At 43.0% G+C, this 13,500-nt stretch overlaps 1 protein-coding gene across 5 annotated transcripts in view; it reads left to right on the top strand.

Moving 5' to 3' along the window:
- Nucleotides 1-365: 365 nt before the first annotated feature.
- cabin1 (calcineurin binding protein 1) overlaps nt 366-13,500 on the top strand; it is a 37,573-nt gene continuing 24,438 nt past the window's right edge. For 3 of the 5 annotated variants that reach the window (XM_056417943.1, XM_056417941.1, XM_056417940.1), the window contains exons 1-27: nt 366-533; nt 1,086-1,144; nt 1,255-1,347; nt 1,469-1,582; nt 1,995-2,129; nt 2,259-2,439; nt 2,546-2,675; nt 2,792-2,941; nt 3,268-3,575; nt 3,692-3,869; nt 3,960-4,093; nt 4,708-4,925; nt 5,164-5,236; nt 5,465-5,655; nt 5,764-5,901; nt 6,066-6,254; nt 6,358-6,600; nt 6,729-6,882; nt 6,978-7,093; nt 7,243-7,404; nt 8,859-9,065; nt 9,151-9,296; nt 9,743-10,004; nt 10,219-10,389; nt 12,576-12,665; nt 12,782-12,942; nt 13,054-13,265. In XM_056417943.1, coding sequence (XP_056273918.1) covers nt 1,142-1,144; nt 1,255-1,347; nt 1,469-1,582; nt 1,995-2,129; nt 2,259-2,439; nt 2,546-2,675; nt 2,792-2,941; nt 3,268-3,575; nt 3,692-3,869; nt 3,960-4,093; nt 4,708-4,925; nt 5,164-5,236; nt 5,465-5,655; nt 5,764-5,901; nt 6,066-6,254; nt 6,358-6,600; nt 6,729-6,882; nt 6,978-7,093; nt 7,243-7,404; nt 8,859-9,065; nt 9,151-9,296; nt 9,743-10,004; nt 10,219-10,389; nt 12,576-12,665; nt 12,782-12,942; nt 13,054-13,265 — 4,159 coding nt within the window. In that variant the 5' untranslated portion in view covers nt 366-533; nt 1,086-1,141. The remainder of the gene's footprint in view (nt 534-1,085; nt 1,145-1,254; nt 1,348-1,468; nt 1,583-1,994; nt 2,130-2,258; nt 2,440-2,545; nt 2,676-2,791; nt 2,942-3,267; nt 3,576-3,691; nt 3,870-3,959; nt 4,094-4,707; nt 4,926-5,163; nt 5,237-5,464; nt 5,656-5,763; nt 5,902-6,065; nt 6,255-6,357; nt 6,601-6,728; nt 6,883-6,977; nt 7,094-7,242; nt 7,405-8,858; nt 9,066-9,150; nt 9,297-9,742; nt 10,005-10,218; nt 10,390-12,575; nt 12,666-12,781; nt 12,943-13,053; nt 13,266-13,500) is intronic. The other 2 variants (XM_056417944.1, XM_056417942.1) reach the window with 1 other exon arrangement.

Below are 13,500 nucleotides of genomic sequence, written 5' to 3'. Positions count from 1 at the left end.
GTACTTTAATTATTTAATTAGAATTATGCGGGGAGAGTGTCTTTTGGGGGGGATTCATTTGGACGATGTCCACAAATTATTACATGTGCTTTAAAATATTTATTAACTATTTTGACAGATTTGAAAACGTGTTTTCAATATTACAAAATGCACAGGTCGGTATCATTTTTGTATTTGTTTCCCCTGTCATTTCAAAGCATTTACCTTCGTGATCATTGTAATGTTAGTGACATCAGTATTTGGTTCTGTGGTTTCAGCCAATAACATAATGTATGATTGGTCACATGAATACAGCCCCAGCGTATTGACCAATCAGGGACGACTTTACTAATTGGCGGGTAGCGAACGTGGTGCAGCGACGCAAACACTCGTAACGTTAACAATAACAAAGGATGAAGAATACATTAAGTTACAAACTTGATTTGTGCTCGTTTGTGTCAAACCTCCACTTGTGACAAAAAAAAGACTTGTTTTAGTCGTAGTAAGTTAGTTACTAGCGACGATACAAATGCGGTTGAAACGGGGAATGAACGGTAAGTCGCTCAGCTTTGCGAGTGATGGACAACCCGGTAAAACAATAACGTGAGCTAACGTTAGCTCGTATAATATGTCTGCTCATGTCAACCATCTCTGGCGGTTAGCCGGGACTGACGCGAGCTGTTAGCAGTTGGAGTCGCTCACGTTAGCAAGAGAGGGAGTTGTATCGACCGGCTGGTTCGTGGAGTTCACTAATGAAGCTTTACAATGTGGACGTTACAGCCCAACAGCGGAGCTAGGCTAAGCACGCTAAGCTTCAGCTAGCTAAGTTAGTCGGTCTCAACACCTTCTCCATTAGAAATGGTGTCCAGCCATATGCGCCGACTCCAGCCGGTTGTATTGATCTTCTCTTTGTCGAGTTGCGGTTTATTTCTGTCGCATTCACTGAACACTACTCGAATGAATAAACATTATAGGGGCTGGAGTTGATGAATAAAGAGAGCAAGTTGTTGTAGGGGATTGTCTGGTTATGGGACATAAGCTACATGTTTATTTCACGTCACTATTTCTTTATCTTCCTTTTTTATGGTTTCCATACATTTCTTTAGATCCAATCACAAGTTTCAAGCAGTGAAGGTGGAACGTCTGCTTGCCGCATATTAGGATGGTAAGGCTTTAAATAATTGAGTTCATCCTATGTAGCTGTTTTTGTAGCTATATTTACAAACCCCCCCTCGTACGTTTATATATCTGCCTCTTTTTCTGTGTTCTTTACAGATTCGCATAGCAGCGCTGAATGCTGCTTCGACAGCTGCCGATGAGTCTCAAGACCCCTTGAGAAGTAGCAAGAGTCGAACAAAAGAGGCTCAGGTACTGACCGTATGCAGATGAATCAGCAAGTTTAGGCCGATCCCCTGATGCGGACGTTTGTTTTTCCCTCTGGAGATGTAAATTAGTTTAAGTCTAATGTTTCTTCTATTTCTGTCTGCAGGAAGCCGAGGCGTTCGCTTTATATCACAAAGCTTTAGATCTGCAAAAACATGACAAGTTTGTGGAATCTGACGAGGCCTATCATGAGCTTCTCAAAACGCCACTGCTCAAAGAGGTAAAATATCATCTATAGTCCCAGGCTGTAATGTTCTCACAAAATCACTTTAACACCCCGTTTAGTCATCGGGGACTGCTGGATTTGGTGTCCTCTGAATTGTGCATGATATCCAGAAAACAGCGAATTATGATTTTAAAGGGACCAAATTTACCCTCATTAAATACTGATCAGTATTCATACTTCACCCACAGTTAGCATTCCTTTTATTTTTTTCTGAACTTGTGTAGTCATTTCACAAACTGATGCAGAAATGGCCTCGCTTGTTATGTAACTTGTATGGTGGGATATGTTAATTTGTTATCAGTTTTGTACTATTGCTCCTCTTTCCTTCATATTACTTGAGGGCTTGAGGTGAACCTGTATTACACTGTGTTTAGTGCCAAATCTGATGTATCCTCTCATATTTTAGGCCATGCCCTCTGATGATCAGAAAGTGGGTCTCAAGCATCCCGGACTGATGTTGAAATATTCCACTTTTAAAAACTTGGCCACTATGGCTGCTTTACGGGAAGATCTGGAGACTGCTATGGAGTTTTATTTGGAGGTAAAACAAGTACCAGTTTAATCATTGTTCTTTTTTTTCATTTTTTTTACCGCTTTGTGCTACTCAATGCTTTAATTGTACCCACTTGAATAACTGTAACCCTATATATCTGCTCCGTTCTTTTCTCAGGCAGTTATATTGGATTCCACTGACGTGAACATGTGGTACAAAATTGGTCAGGTGGCTGTGCGACTGGTCCGCATTCCTCTGGCTCGACATGCCTTTGAGGAGGGATTGCACTGTAACCCGGACCACTGGCCCTGCCTGGACAACCTCATCACTATCCTCTACACACTCAGTGACTACACCTGTATGCAATCCATCCTCATAAGCTCTTTGCTGTGTATCCTCTCATTACCAGTGCAAAAGCTCAAGCATATAAAGAAAACTAACTATCATCTGCATACATTTTACAGGCTGTTTGTACTTCATCGCAAAAGCATTAGAGAAGGACCATTGTTACACCAAAGGCCTGGTGTTGAAGGAGAAGATCTTTAAAGAGCAGCCCTGTCTGAAGACGGACACAATGCAGATGTTCATGAAATGGTGAAGCCAGCTCCCTTTTTATGTATTCCTCCATTTCTTAAGGATATGCTCTAGCTGCAGCACTATGCGTTCACATCCCTGACACACTTCTGTGCTGTGGTGTGGGTGATTTGCAGTGATATGTCTATTCACTATGTGGAAGTGGAGTTGGAAGAAAGCAAATCCATCGTGGAGGAGGCACAGGAGTTACGGAGGCGCAGACAGGCGCTCTCTCACTCTGAACCCAAACCGGACCTTGTCCTGGTTCAGCCCATCCGCTGCCTCTCGTGAGTTATTTCACATTTTCTTGTCACATTTGAGTTTGTTATTTGTCTTTCTTAGGATAGACCAATTACTACGACTAGTAATACTATACTACTACGAATAATAATAAAGCTAGAGATTGCAGAACCAGGATATACTTAACTTACATTATTGGTTGACCTCCACTGACATTAAAATAATCATTTTCTGGGCTCGGTTTTGTGAACCTCTTCTCCCGAGGGCCCTAATATCTGGTTTTGCCCATAGTGTTTTTTCCCTGTAAAGCTGTGACTTCTCCTTTTTTAAAGACCATTTGAGCTAATAATAATCAACTGTTGTTGTATCTCAGATGGAAGCACGTGGGGGAGAGCCTTCTTGCAATGTACAGACATCAGACCACATGTGAGCCGCCTCGCCCAAGTCTTGGCCGCAGAATTGATTTGTCAGAGTACCGTGACCCAAACTTTCTCCAGAACCTCCCCCAACCCAGCAGCCCCGTCAGTGTGGGCCAGATCACCGTGCTGAGCAGCAGCCCCAGCTCCTCTCTGCCGCCAATGGCCCTCCCTGAGCCAGCAGTGGTGCCCCTACCCAGCATTCAACCTCAAATTACCCCCGCCCAGACCACTGTGGAGGTCACCACTTCCGCTCCCCCCATCGGTAAGAGGATGAAGAGGAATTTCTCTATTACTACTATGTGCATATTGAGCCGCTGTATAACCAATTTTCTGTAAGATTTTCGGTATTTATTTTGTTAACCTACTCGATGTTCACAGTGACAGCAATAGAAGTTTCACTGACGGATAAAGTGAAGAAAGCTCCGAAAAGGAAGCGCGTTGTCGAAGAGAGTGGGGACACGGCCAAGCGGCGCTCGGCGCGTGTTCGAAACACAAAATGCAAGAAGGAAGAGAAGATTGATTTTCAGGAGCTGCTTTTTAAATACCTGCCTTCCAGGTATCTTAACTTTAAACCAAATCTATAATGCATGAATACATAACTCTTTATAGTTTTTTTTTGAAGAACTATTTTGATTGTTTTTCTTAGGCTAAAGAAGTTTGATCCTGATGATGATGACGAGAGTCTGAGTAACCTAGACACTCAGTGCGATAGGAAGGAGGACATGCAGCCGCTACATGGGAGTTGCCTGCCTGCTGACTCGGTTGAATACATGGAATCTGGTATTTGGGGCATTGTGGATATGTATTTAAAATGCACTATTGTGCCATATTACTGTTGGACATATTAACAAATAGGAATGGCAATACGACTTAAATCTTCTATCATGATATAGGTAATTTCTCAAGTACTATACCACTATATATTGCATTACATTACATGTCATTACATTACATTACAGGTCATTTAGCAGATGTTTTTATGCAAAGCAACTTACAATAAGTGCATTCAACCATATATCCCGATACAGCATTCTTTTTTTAAATATTATGAATAGTTTATATCGAGTAACCACATGGTAAAGCCTATTTGTGTTAATTACATGTTGACAAAATATTGTGTTTTAAATTTGATAAAAAACTTGAGTGCAAAAAGTATACTAACAGTTTTAAATTAGAGGAAAATATTTGTTTTCCTTGATACACTGTTTAGTAAAAACATTTAACTGAGTGGTATTTTTAAAGTGTGATGTCAGGGAGTTTAGCCTGTATGTACTTGTTATATACAATTTATTCTATAATTGTGTCTCATACTATATCTGAATATATGATTTCATCACTGTCGGCTTATGAATTTTTTGCCAGACCGTAATGACAAACTGTTTTCCCTTCTATAGAACAACAGGATGTCCACAACTTTCTGCTCAATAATATGACCAATGGTGGTTTGCTGGATGTGATGATGCGCTACCTGAAAGCAGTGGGTCAGAAGTTCTTGGTGGAGTGGCCCCGGGGGCTGACTGCTGTGGCACTGGAGGTCCACCAAACCTGGAGGAAGTACAGCTGTGGTCTTCCTAACCCTCTGCTTCGGGAATGCAGCAACCAACACATCCGGGTAAATGACAAGAAAACCAGTTAAATACTTACATTTTAATTTTATTATTTCAATAAAAGTTTGTGTTAAATGTGTGGGACTCACTCTGGATGCAATTTTGAATGTCTGCATACGATTACATTTACATCTTCTTGAATTTGAACCAGGGCCACAACTAGTTTAAAAACAAAATCAGAATTGGCTTTATATTTAGCACCCACAATAACTTGTGATGACAGTATATCTGCTCCATGTACAGGAAATGTTGGCAATGTCCTTGGCGTGTATGGAGTTGCAATTGGAGCAATGGACATACAACAAAGGGAAGACTGGTAAGTACCAGTTAGCCATCGATCCCTCATCATTTCTGATTGGATTTAGACAAAATATGTTTTTTTTGATACATTAGAGTACCGGACTGCAGTATGTTGAAGCAACAGTATTTAGCCGAGAGGGGCTACAATGTCTTTATTTTTTCATGTTGTATCTCAAGCACTACTAACTAAGCTTTTAGCAAAAAATAAATATGATAAATCTGTTATACATCTTTCCTTGTCTAGTGTCCCCAAGAAGCAGCAGCAGCATTTGTCCCAGCAGTGATGCAGCTGACTTTGAGTTCCCTGGGCAGCACTTCCAGAGTGATTTGTTACTTCTGGCCTTGGGTTCCTCCCAAAGAGACCTGTTTGAGAACGACTGGCTGGATGTCATGGTGCGTTGCTACTGGCTCAAGGCCCGATTCTTGGCCCTGCAGGTAAAATCTATATTGTGTGGTTTATTTTTGCTTAACTTTTGATTAAACAAGCCCTTTCCCCTGCTCAGCCAGATGTGACTTGTAAGACAGTTGTTTTTGTCTGATCAGGGAGACATGGAGTTGGCCCTGGAGAGCTATGATGTCTGTGTCGGTTGGTTGCAAAGCAAACCAAAGACCACTGAAGGGAAACATTATACCATCAGCCTGCCAAACCTTCGTGTAGATGCATCAATCTCTGTAGAGGAGGTCAGTGTGCTTAACTCTTATTTCCAACGTAGTATTATAGATTGAGAAATTAAATGTTTTCACGAGTTATGAAAAAGGAAAATGTTGCCAGTCCATCTTAAGATATATTTTGAACTTTTAGTTAGCTGCTGTTTTGACTGTGGGATTCTTCTGGTTTGTCTCAGATTGACAAGAGGCTGAAGTCTCTGGAGCGTTGCCAGTCTTTGGAGGAGATCCAGCGTCTCTTCGAGTCTGCTGACTTTGACTCTGTTGTGCGCCTGCTGCAGCCCACTCTGAATTATGGCAACCGGAGTAAACCTCTGGAGTTTGTGAGCTCAGCACCAGAGCGGCCTGCTCAGCTGATGCTGCTGCAGGTTGGATATGCGACCACAATATTGACGGAACTTGTGTATCTTTTGGATTTGTGTGAATGTTGACACTTCCTTGTTTAATGTGGTCTCTCTGTCTCTGGCCTAGAATGCACTGTTGAAGCTGCAGGATTACCAGCAATGTTTCGAGTGCAGCGAGTTGGCTCTGAATGAAGCCCTGCAGCAGCTCAACTCTGCTCCAAGCAGCTCGCCCCCTAGTAAGGAGGAGTGGGTCAGTACTATTGGGAAGCTGCTGGATAGCACTGAGATCTGCTTCATCAAGGACACAGAGCTCCTCAGCAATGTCCCCCACTTCTCTAGCATGGCTCGACTAGCAAACAATCTAATTCAGGTAAGAAGTGAGCCAAAGAAAATATTTGGTTCCCTAAAACATCTGTTAAAGTGACACTTTGATAAGAAACTGATCTACCTCTCTGAAATTCATTTAAAATTTATATGTGGCTGTTTTTGTATTTTCAGCTGATCGATCTGAGCATGAACATTTCCGACGAGCCAAAGGAGCCTTATTTCTTCTCGGTTCTGCCTTGGATCATCTTGTATCGCATCATCAAACACGAGGAGGCTGCTTTTAACTGTATGCTACGACAGCATATATCTGTAGGGGATGATGAAGGTTTGTTGCCTCCTTGCTTTCATGCCTCTGGGTTTCCCTTGGTGTTCATGCCATGGTAGTTGTCACGCCGAATGACCCTTCTGAGTGCTCTTCAGATGGCTCAGATACTCCCATGCTGCCCTCCTCCCTGATGCTTCTGAACACAGCCCATGAGTATCTTGGCCGTCGCTCCTTGTGCTGCAACTCGGACGGTGCCCTCCTCAAGTTCTATGTAAGTCTGTCACAGCTTGCATATTTGCCTTTTTTAAATTCGAATATTGTATTGGTTATGCATTTCTGCATTTGTGTAGGTGTAACTAACTGCATTTATGTGCAGTATTACATGAGTTTGACCAAGCTTTATTCTTCTGTTTATTACAGGTTCAAGTTTTGAAAAAAGAGGTCGCGGCCTCTGCCATCAATGACTCTCATCCCTACAAAGAGGAGCTGGAGATGGCCTTGGAACAGTGCTTTTTCTGCCTCTATGGCTACCCCAGTAAGAAGAGCAAGGCCCGCTACCTTGAGGACCACTCGTCTCCACAGGTCACTAACTCTCGTCATGCCTTTGAATTAATATATTGTAATGAGGAGAGCTGCACAGTTCATCAAATATTAATCACTATTAGGATTTTGGCTTCCTGCAATTAAATCAACATGATATTCTGTGATACTGACATCTAGTAATGCGTGCTACGCTCATAGAAAACCCTGCGGAACATTAAATCAAGCACTTCCGGAACTAATAGCCAGCAGGGTGCAATGTTTCAGCTTCACTTTTGGCAAGCTGTCATGCCACATACCGTACAGCATCAGCCTGTTCAGAACTAACATGAGTGTGAGCCCGCAGTCCAGAGTAGAAGAGTAATATGCTGTATATCCCCCAAAAAAATGTTGCCATATTTTAAATCTTCTTTTGTTGCAAATATTTGTACATTAGCAGGATTGTAGCACAGCACGGAAGTCAAAGCAGTGCTCGGTTGATCTAACTGTGAAAGTGCAATTCCATTATCTTTTCCCTACAATCAATAAATCATGATCTCAATGTTGATCAAATATAATCGAGATTATCATTTTGGCCATAATTGTGCAGCCCTAGTAATTTTCAGGAACTTGAAGAGACTGCTGCTCGGAAATTAATCAATTTAGTTGCATACTGCAAAAGTCAATCTCAGCCATGTCTGCTCGACCCTTCGTTAAAATATATATATATATATTATGTAATCTAAAATGACAAACAAAAAAACTCCATGGTGGCTGAGCTGCTATTTTGATAATAGTCAAAGGGTGTTAAAGAGGAGGTGAAATAGTGAAGAGGTGGTGAAAATGAAAATGGCTCACCGCTTTGACTAATTGGTATGATTTCTCATGTGTGTTGGCAAACCTACATACATGGAGTTTTACTGCCGATGATGCAAACATTGCCCTGATTGACCCGCAGACAACAGAAAGGTCTGCGTCATACATTAAGGCTGTTATGTGGTATACACCCGTCTGGTGTCATTGAATTGAAATAGCATTAACGATATAATAGCGTAGATTCACTGAGTGAGAAATGTGAAAACATTTTAGAACAAACACAAATCACAATCGGATCAGCAGCACTTCACTTACTGGTTGTCGTCAACTTCCGTCTCACCTTTTCAAGCCGTTTTCAAGGAACCCTTACGATGCAAAGATGTTTAGCTAATCTAGCATCTGTTCTCCTTGTGAACTGCTAGATATGGACTCATTTTAATAGATATGAAACTCTCAGTCCATATCACATGACAATGTGATGAACCCCTGGTCTCATGTGTTTTTGCAGTGCATGTTTCCAGCCACCAGGTGGGTGTCATTTCCACAGTTGTGTATCAGTGTGCGTGCCGATGACTGGCATTCTGACTGCAATCATGCCAACACAGTACAAGCCAGGAGATCTTGATCCCACTCATCTGCTCTGGCGCTGTGTGTTCTCCACTGACATCAATGTTTCCTCTGACTCATTCCTTGTTTTGCAGGTTGAGTTACTGTGGTGCGATGCCCTCTTCATGTTCCAGTATTTCAAACCAAAGTCGCTGCCTGAGTTTGACAGCTATAAGACCAGCACAGTGTCTGCAGAATTGGCCAATCTCCTCAGGAGGTTTGCTGGTATCGCCCCCACAAGTGACACCCCCATTCTCACCATGGACGAAGTGGCAGCCTACATAGAGGGCATGACAGAAAAGGTCAGTTGGTGGGCGCACACTGAATGTGAGGAATAACAGGGACTCAGACATCCTAAAGTTGTTATTGAATTGTGATCTCTTTCAGGTCCCGTGTCTTCCTGAGGGTAGTGCTCCTGCACCTCTGATTATCAATGAGATCTACTACCTGCTGGCTGATTACCATTTCAAGAACAAGGAGCAGTCCAAAGCCATCAAGTTCCATATGCATGACATATGCGTGTGTCCAGACAGGTAGCTCATTTCTCTACACTAAGGTCAATGATTGTGCACAGTACAAAACATCTATTCATGTTATGAATATTAGCAAATGCATTTGAATGGTTCGTCATCCTGCGTTTTACAACAATACACCAAGTGCAACGACTTCACTAGAATAATAATAATAATAACTTTATTTATATAGCACCTTTAAAAACAATGTTTACAAAGTGCTCCACAGAGAGTCAAAGCAAAACAAGTGGAATAGCAAGAAACCAATATTACATTTAAAAGTATATATTAAAAAATAAAATGGAAAATAAATAAATTAAAAACCAAATAAAATTTAAAACAGACAACTAAATTAGGGGAACCAAAGTTCTGCATAAAAAGACTAGATCACTTAAAAGCTAAAAAATGGGTTTTAAGAAGTGATTTAAAAGAAGTTACTGATTCTGCAAGCGTGTATCTTTCCTCAGGTTTGACTCCTGGGCCGGTATGGCTTTAGCCAGGGCCAGTCGCATTCAGGAGAAGCTCAACTCCAATGAACTGAAAAGTGACGCTCCGATATGGAAACACTCCCAGGCCGTGCTGAACTGCTTCAAGAGGGCCCTGGTGATAGACAGCTCCAACCTGTCTCTGTGGATCGAGTACGGCACCATTTCATATTCGCTGCACACGTTCGCTTCAAGGCAGCTCAAGCAGTGGCGCAATGAGCTCCCCCCGGAGGTGGTTAAACAGGCAAGAGACACGTGAACAAAGTTATCTTTTGATCTGTATTCTCTGGAGTTTGTGTGAAGTCACCTTGATGTCAGTTTTCCCACGTGTGTCCTGAACAGATGTTGCTTCCATCCTGTCACTTTTGCTTGTTCCACATGTGAATTTGATGTAGAGTAAATGGATCCTTTGCCGTGAGCTAGGTTACTCATGAAGGCTCCGCTGTGTGTCGTTTCAGATGGATGAACGGAGAGACTCCATGTTGGAGACGGCGTTTCAGTGTTTCCAGGGAGCCTCCCGTTGTGAGGGTGACAGTGATGAAGAGGAGTGGCTCATTCACTACATGCTCGGGAAGATAGCAGAGAAACGCAAACAACCTCCTGTGGAATATCTGCAGCTTTACAAGAAGGTAAACCATTTCAAGTTATAAACTCACATTTTACCTGATAGAACCATCATTTATGTTCATTTAAAGGGTACCTGTAGTGCAAAACAACAACGTGCTACATCCATTCGGCGCATCAAATAAATCATATTTACCCCGCCGCTATTGTCAACAAGTCACGCATAGCCCAAGGATTTACATTTCTTTGTCAACATTCCGAGTCCGTGGGCGCTGCCATTTTGCTAGTTATTTACTCCAGCTCAAAGCTAACTATGACGTAGAGTCGTTGAAAGGAATTCAGCCAATCCGGAGCCACTTCTACGCGTTGCTTCTTGGGATAGATCGGTGGCCTCAAGAATTACACAATCTATATCAGGGGTGCTCAATACGTCGATCGCGGCGACCTGCCAGTCGATCGCGGCGTAGTATTGGTAGATCGCATGACATAAAAAAAATTGGGCCGCCCCCCTGTCACTTTCTCTATAGCGCCACATTACAGCAGAAGCACGTCATTTCTGTCTCTACGTGTTGCGTTGACAGTCCTCTGCCCGCCGTCTCGTGTGCGCGGAGCTCCGACACCGGTTTGCGCGCATCGGGACGGACGGAGCAAAGAAAAGTCACTAGCACCCCGAACATGTCGGCGAACATTGCATCAATGAAAGACATCTCCAGCGCTGGCTTATGCGCGATGTAGCTATCAAGCTCACGCTTTTGTGTGAAGCAGATGAGGTCTAATGACACTATATCATCGGACATAAGTTCGTGCTCTTTACAACAAATGCACTCTATGTCTGTTTTCTGTGGCACATTTCCCACAACTGCACCAACGTCCGCCGACTTGCGTGCACGGTCCGCCGGTGAAGCATCTGGACGGCGGTCCTCGGCATCAACTTCATCAGAATCATCGCTATCATCGCTGTCACAATTCACTAAATGGGGATAGTCTGCTTTTAAAGGTTCAAACAAGTATCCAGTTGCTGAATCAGACAATCTTTCATCGTCCATATTCTCAATCTCTCAGCATTTGTTTGCGAGCGCTCGACGTTGTTTACATTGGTTTCTGAACACATCCGCTGTGGCTGGCTGTCGATCTCTCAACGATTTGACGTCACACCACCCGCGACATATTCAAGCTCCAGTGCAATGTCGCATGTCGGAGTTGAGGACTTTGAACAGCCTAAACTACGTATTGTTATTGAATACTGGACCGTCAGTGCATGAATAACTTTTAGAAACACATTATCTTTTGATCTGGCTACATATTGTTTTGCACTACAGGTACCCTTTAACATGATGAAGAAGCCACTACTAGTTAGCTAACGATGCTAACAATGCAAAAAAAAATGCAACATTGCTTACCTGAGGGGGAACCAGAGGGTGGTAATGCATCAGCTGTAACACAGAAGCTTGGGTTACCACAAACGTCCATCTCTGCTCAGGTAGACATTTCTCCACTGTATTTTCACATGGCAAACCGTTGTTTGATGCTATATTAACGCTCTGGATAGAAAACCTTTCAAAGGATATTTCATTTTCTTTTAATTGATGTTTTTCAGCATCCTGATGACTGATTTTAGACGTGTACGAGGGATACTGCTCTCTCACTGGACAGCAATACAGGCTTCACTCTGCCATGTGACCAGCGTACACTGTCTGATTTTCAAATTAATCAATTTCCTTAATGTTCCTGTCCTTTCTTTTCACGAGGAAAAACACATTTCTAAGTACCAGTACTTCAGACAATCATTTATTGAATTCAGGAGGGAACATTTCATATAATTGCTTTTATATGATGGTAAAAACTAGGGAAATAATAACCGTAGTTGAAAGAATAGAATAATCCTTCTGTTGGTTGCAGATGTTTGTGTTGCTCTCTCAGGAGTTGTTTCATAACCCGCCTACAGAAACAAAGAGCGCTGCCCTTCCGCCCTCGCAAGATGCTTTTTTTTTTTCCTAGAGAAAAAAAAAACCGTATGGAGTTAGTCATCGCTCTGTTGTTCTGATTAGATCCTCGGAGGCGGATGAACCTGTATGATAATGTCGTGGAGGTCAGCTGAGGATGAGTGGGGCAGTTTGAACACCGTGAACCCTGATGTCTGAATACATGGCCGTCTGTTACTTCTTACTGCGCTCCTTCCCTCCATCTGACCGGTTAATTTGTATTGCCAGATGATGTCGGGTTGGTAACTCGCTCCTCTTTATATGTATAGGCAGCCGACTATCTGCATGAAGAAGCTGCGAGGTACCCCCGGAAAATCCATTATCATAATCCTCCTGACCTGGCCATGGAGGCCCTTGAGGTGAACTACATGTTGCATGGCGCTCAAATAGTTTCTAGTTGATAACTCTTTAAAGGCATTGACCGTTAAAGACATTGTGCTCAAGACATTTTTTTTCTCCAACTTCTTTCTTCTAGTTGCATTTCCGTCTGGGCGCCACCACTCTAAAACTATTAGAGGGGGATGTGCCTGATCGGGAACACGAGCTCTTTTTCAATTTGCTGGTCGAAGCCGCTACCGGGCCATTTGCCAGGGGGGAGGAGAAGAGCATGCCGAGCATGCCTAGGTCCCTTGAGAAGTAAGTCCACAGAGATATATATATATATATATATAATCCAGCAGGAATTACAAAAGCATTCGGTTTCACACCTGAAGCTTAATTCTCAACGTTGTTCTTGATTCATTGCAGGGAGAAACCCCCCTCCATGACGGATGAAGACTTTAATTGCTCGTCTGTTTGCATAGAAAACGTCCTTAGCCCCTCCCACATGTCAGCTGCCACCCCAGGTCTGACATCCCCGCCTTACGTGGCCACGCCGTTTGACCATGATTACGCCAAACGCAAAACACTCCGACGGCAGCAGTGGCAGCAGCAGCGGAATGAGGAGCAGCAGGCTGATGGTACAGTCCCAGTCCTAGACATGGTCTCTGGGGTTGGGCTCTTTACCCTTTCTGCACTGGGACAGGAAGCCATGTTCAATCACCATGCGTAATGGCTTTGGTTTCAGTCACAATGATCCCCTTGCACTGGGTGATTGGGATGTGGTAAAATGGGCAATATGGCTTTTGATTATTTGACTAATTGGCTGTGTGTGTGTGTGTGTGTGTGTGTGTGTGTGTGTGTGTGTGTGTGTGT

Source organism: Pseudoliparis swirei, chromosome 7 (genome assembly GCF_029220125.1).
Source record: "Pseudoliparis swirei isolate HS2019 ecotype Mariana Trench chromosome 7, NWPU_hadal_v1, whole genome shotgun sequence".
NCBI classification, from domain to species: domain Eukaryota; kingdom Metazoa; phylum Chordata; class Actinopteri; order Perciformes; family Liparidae; genus Pseudoliparis; species Pseudoliparis swirei.
The sequence above is the reverse complement of the archived record's forward strand: the minus strand, read 5'-3'. Positions and strand labels throughout refer to the sequence as shown.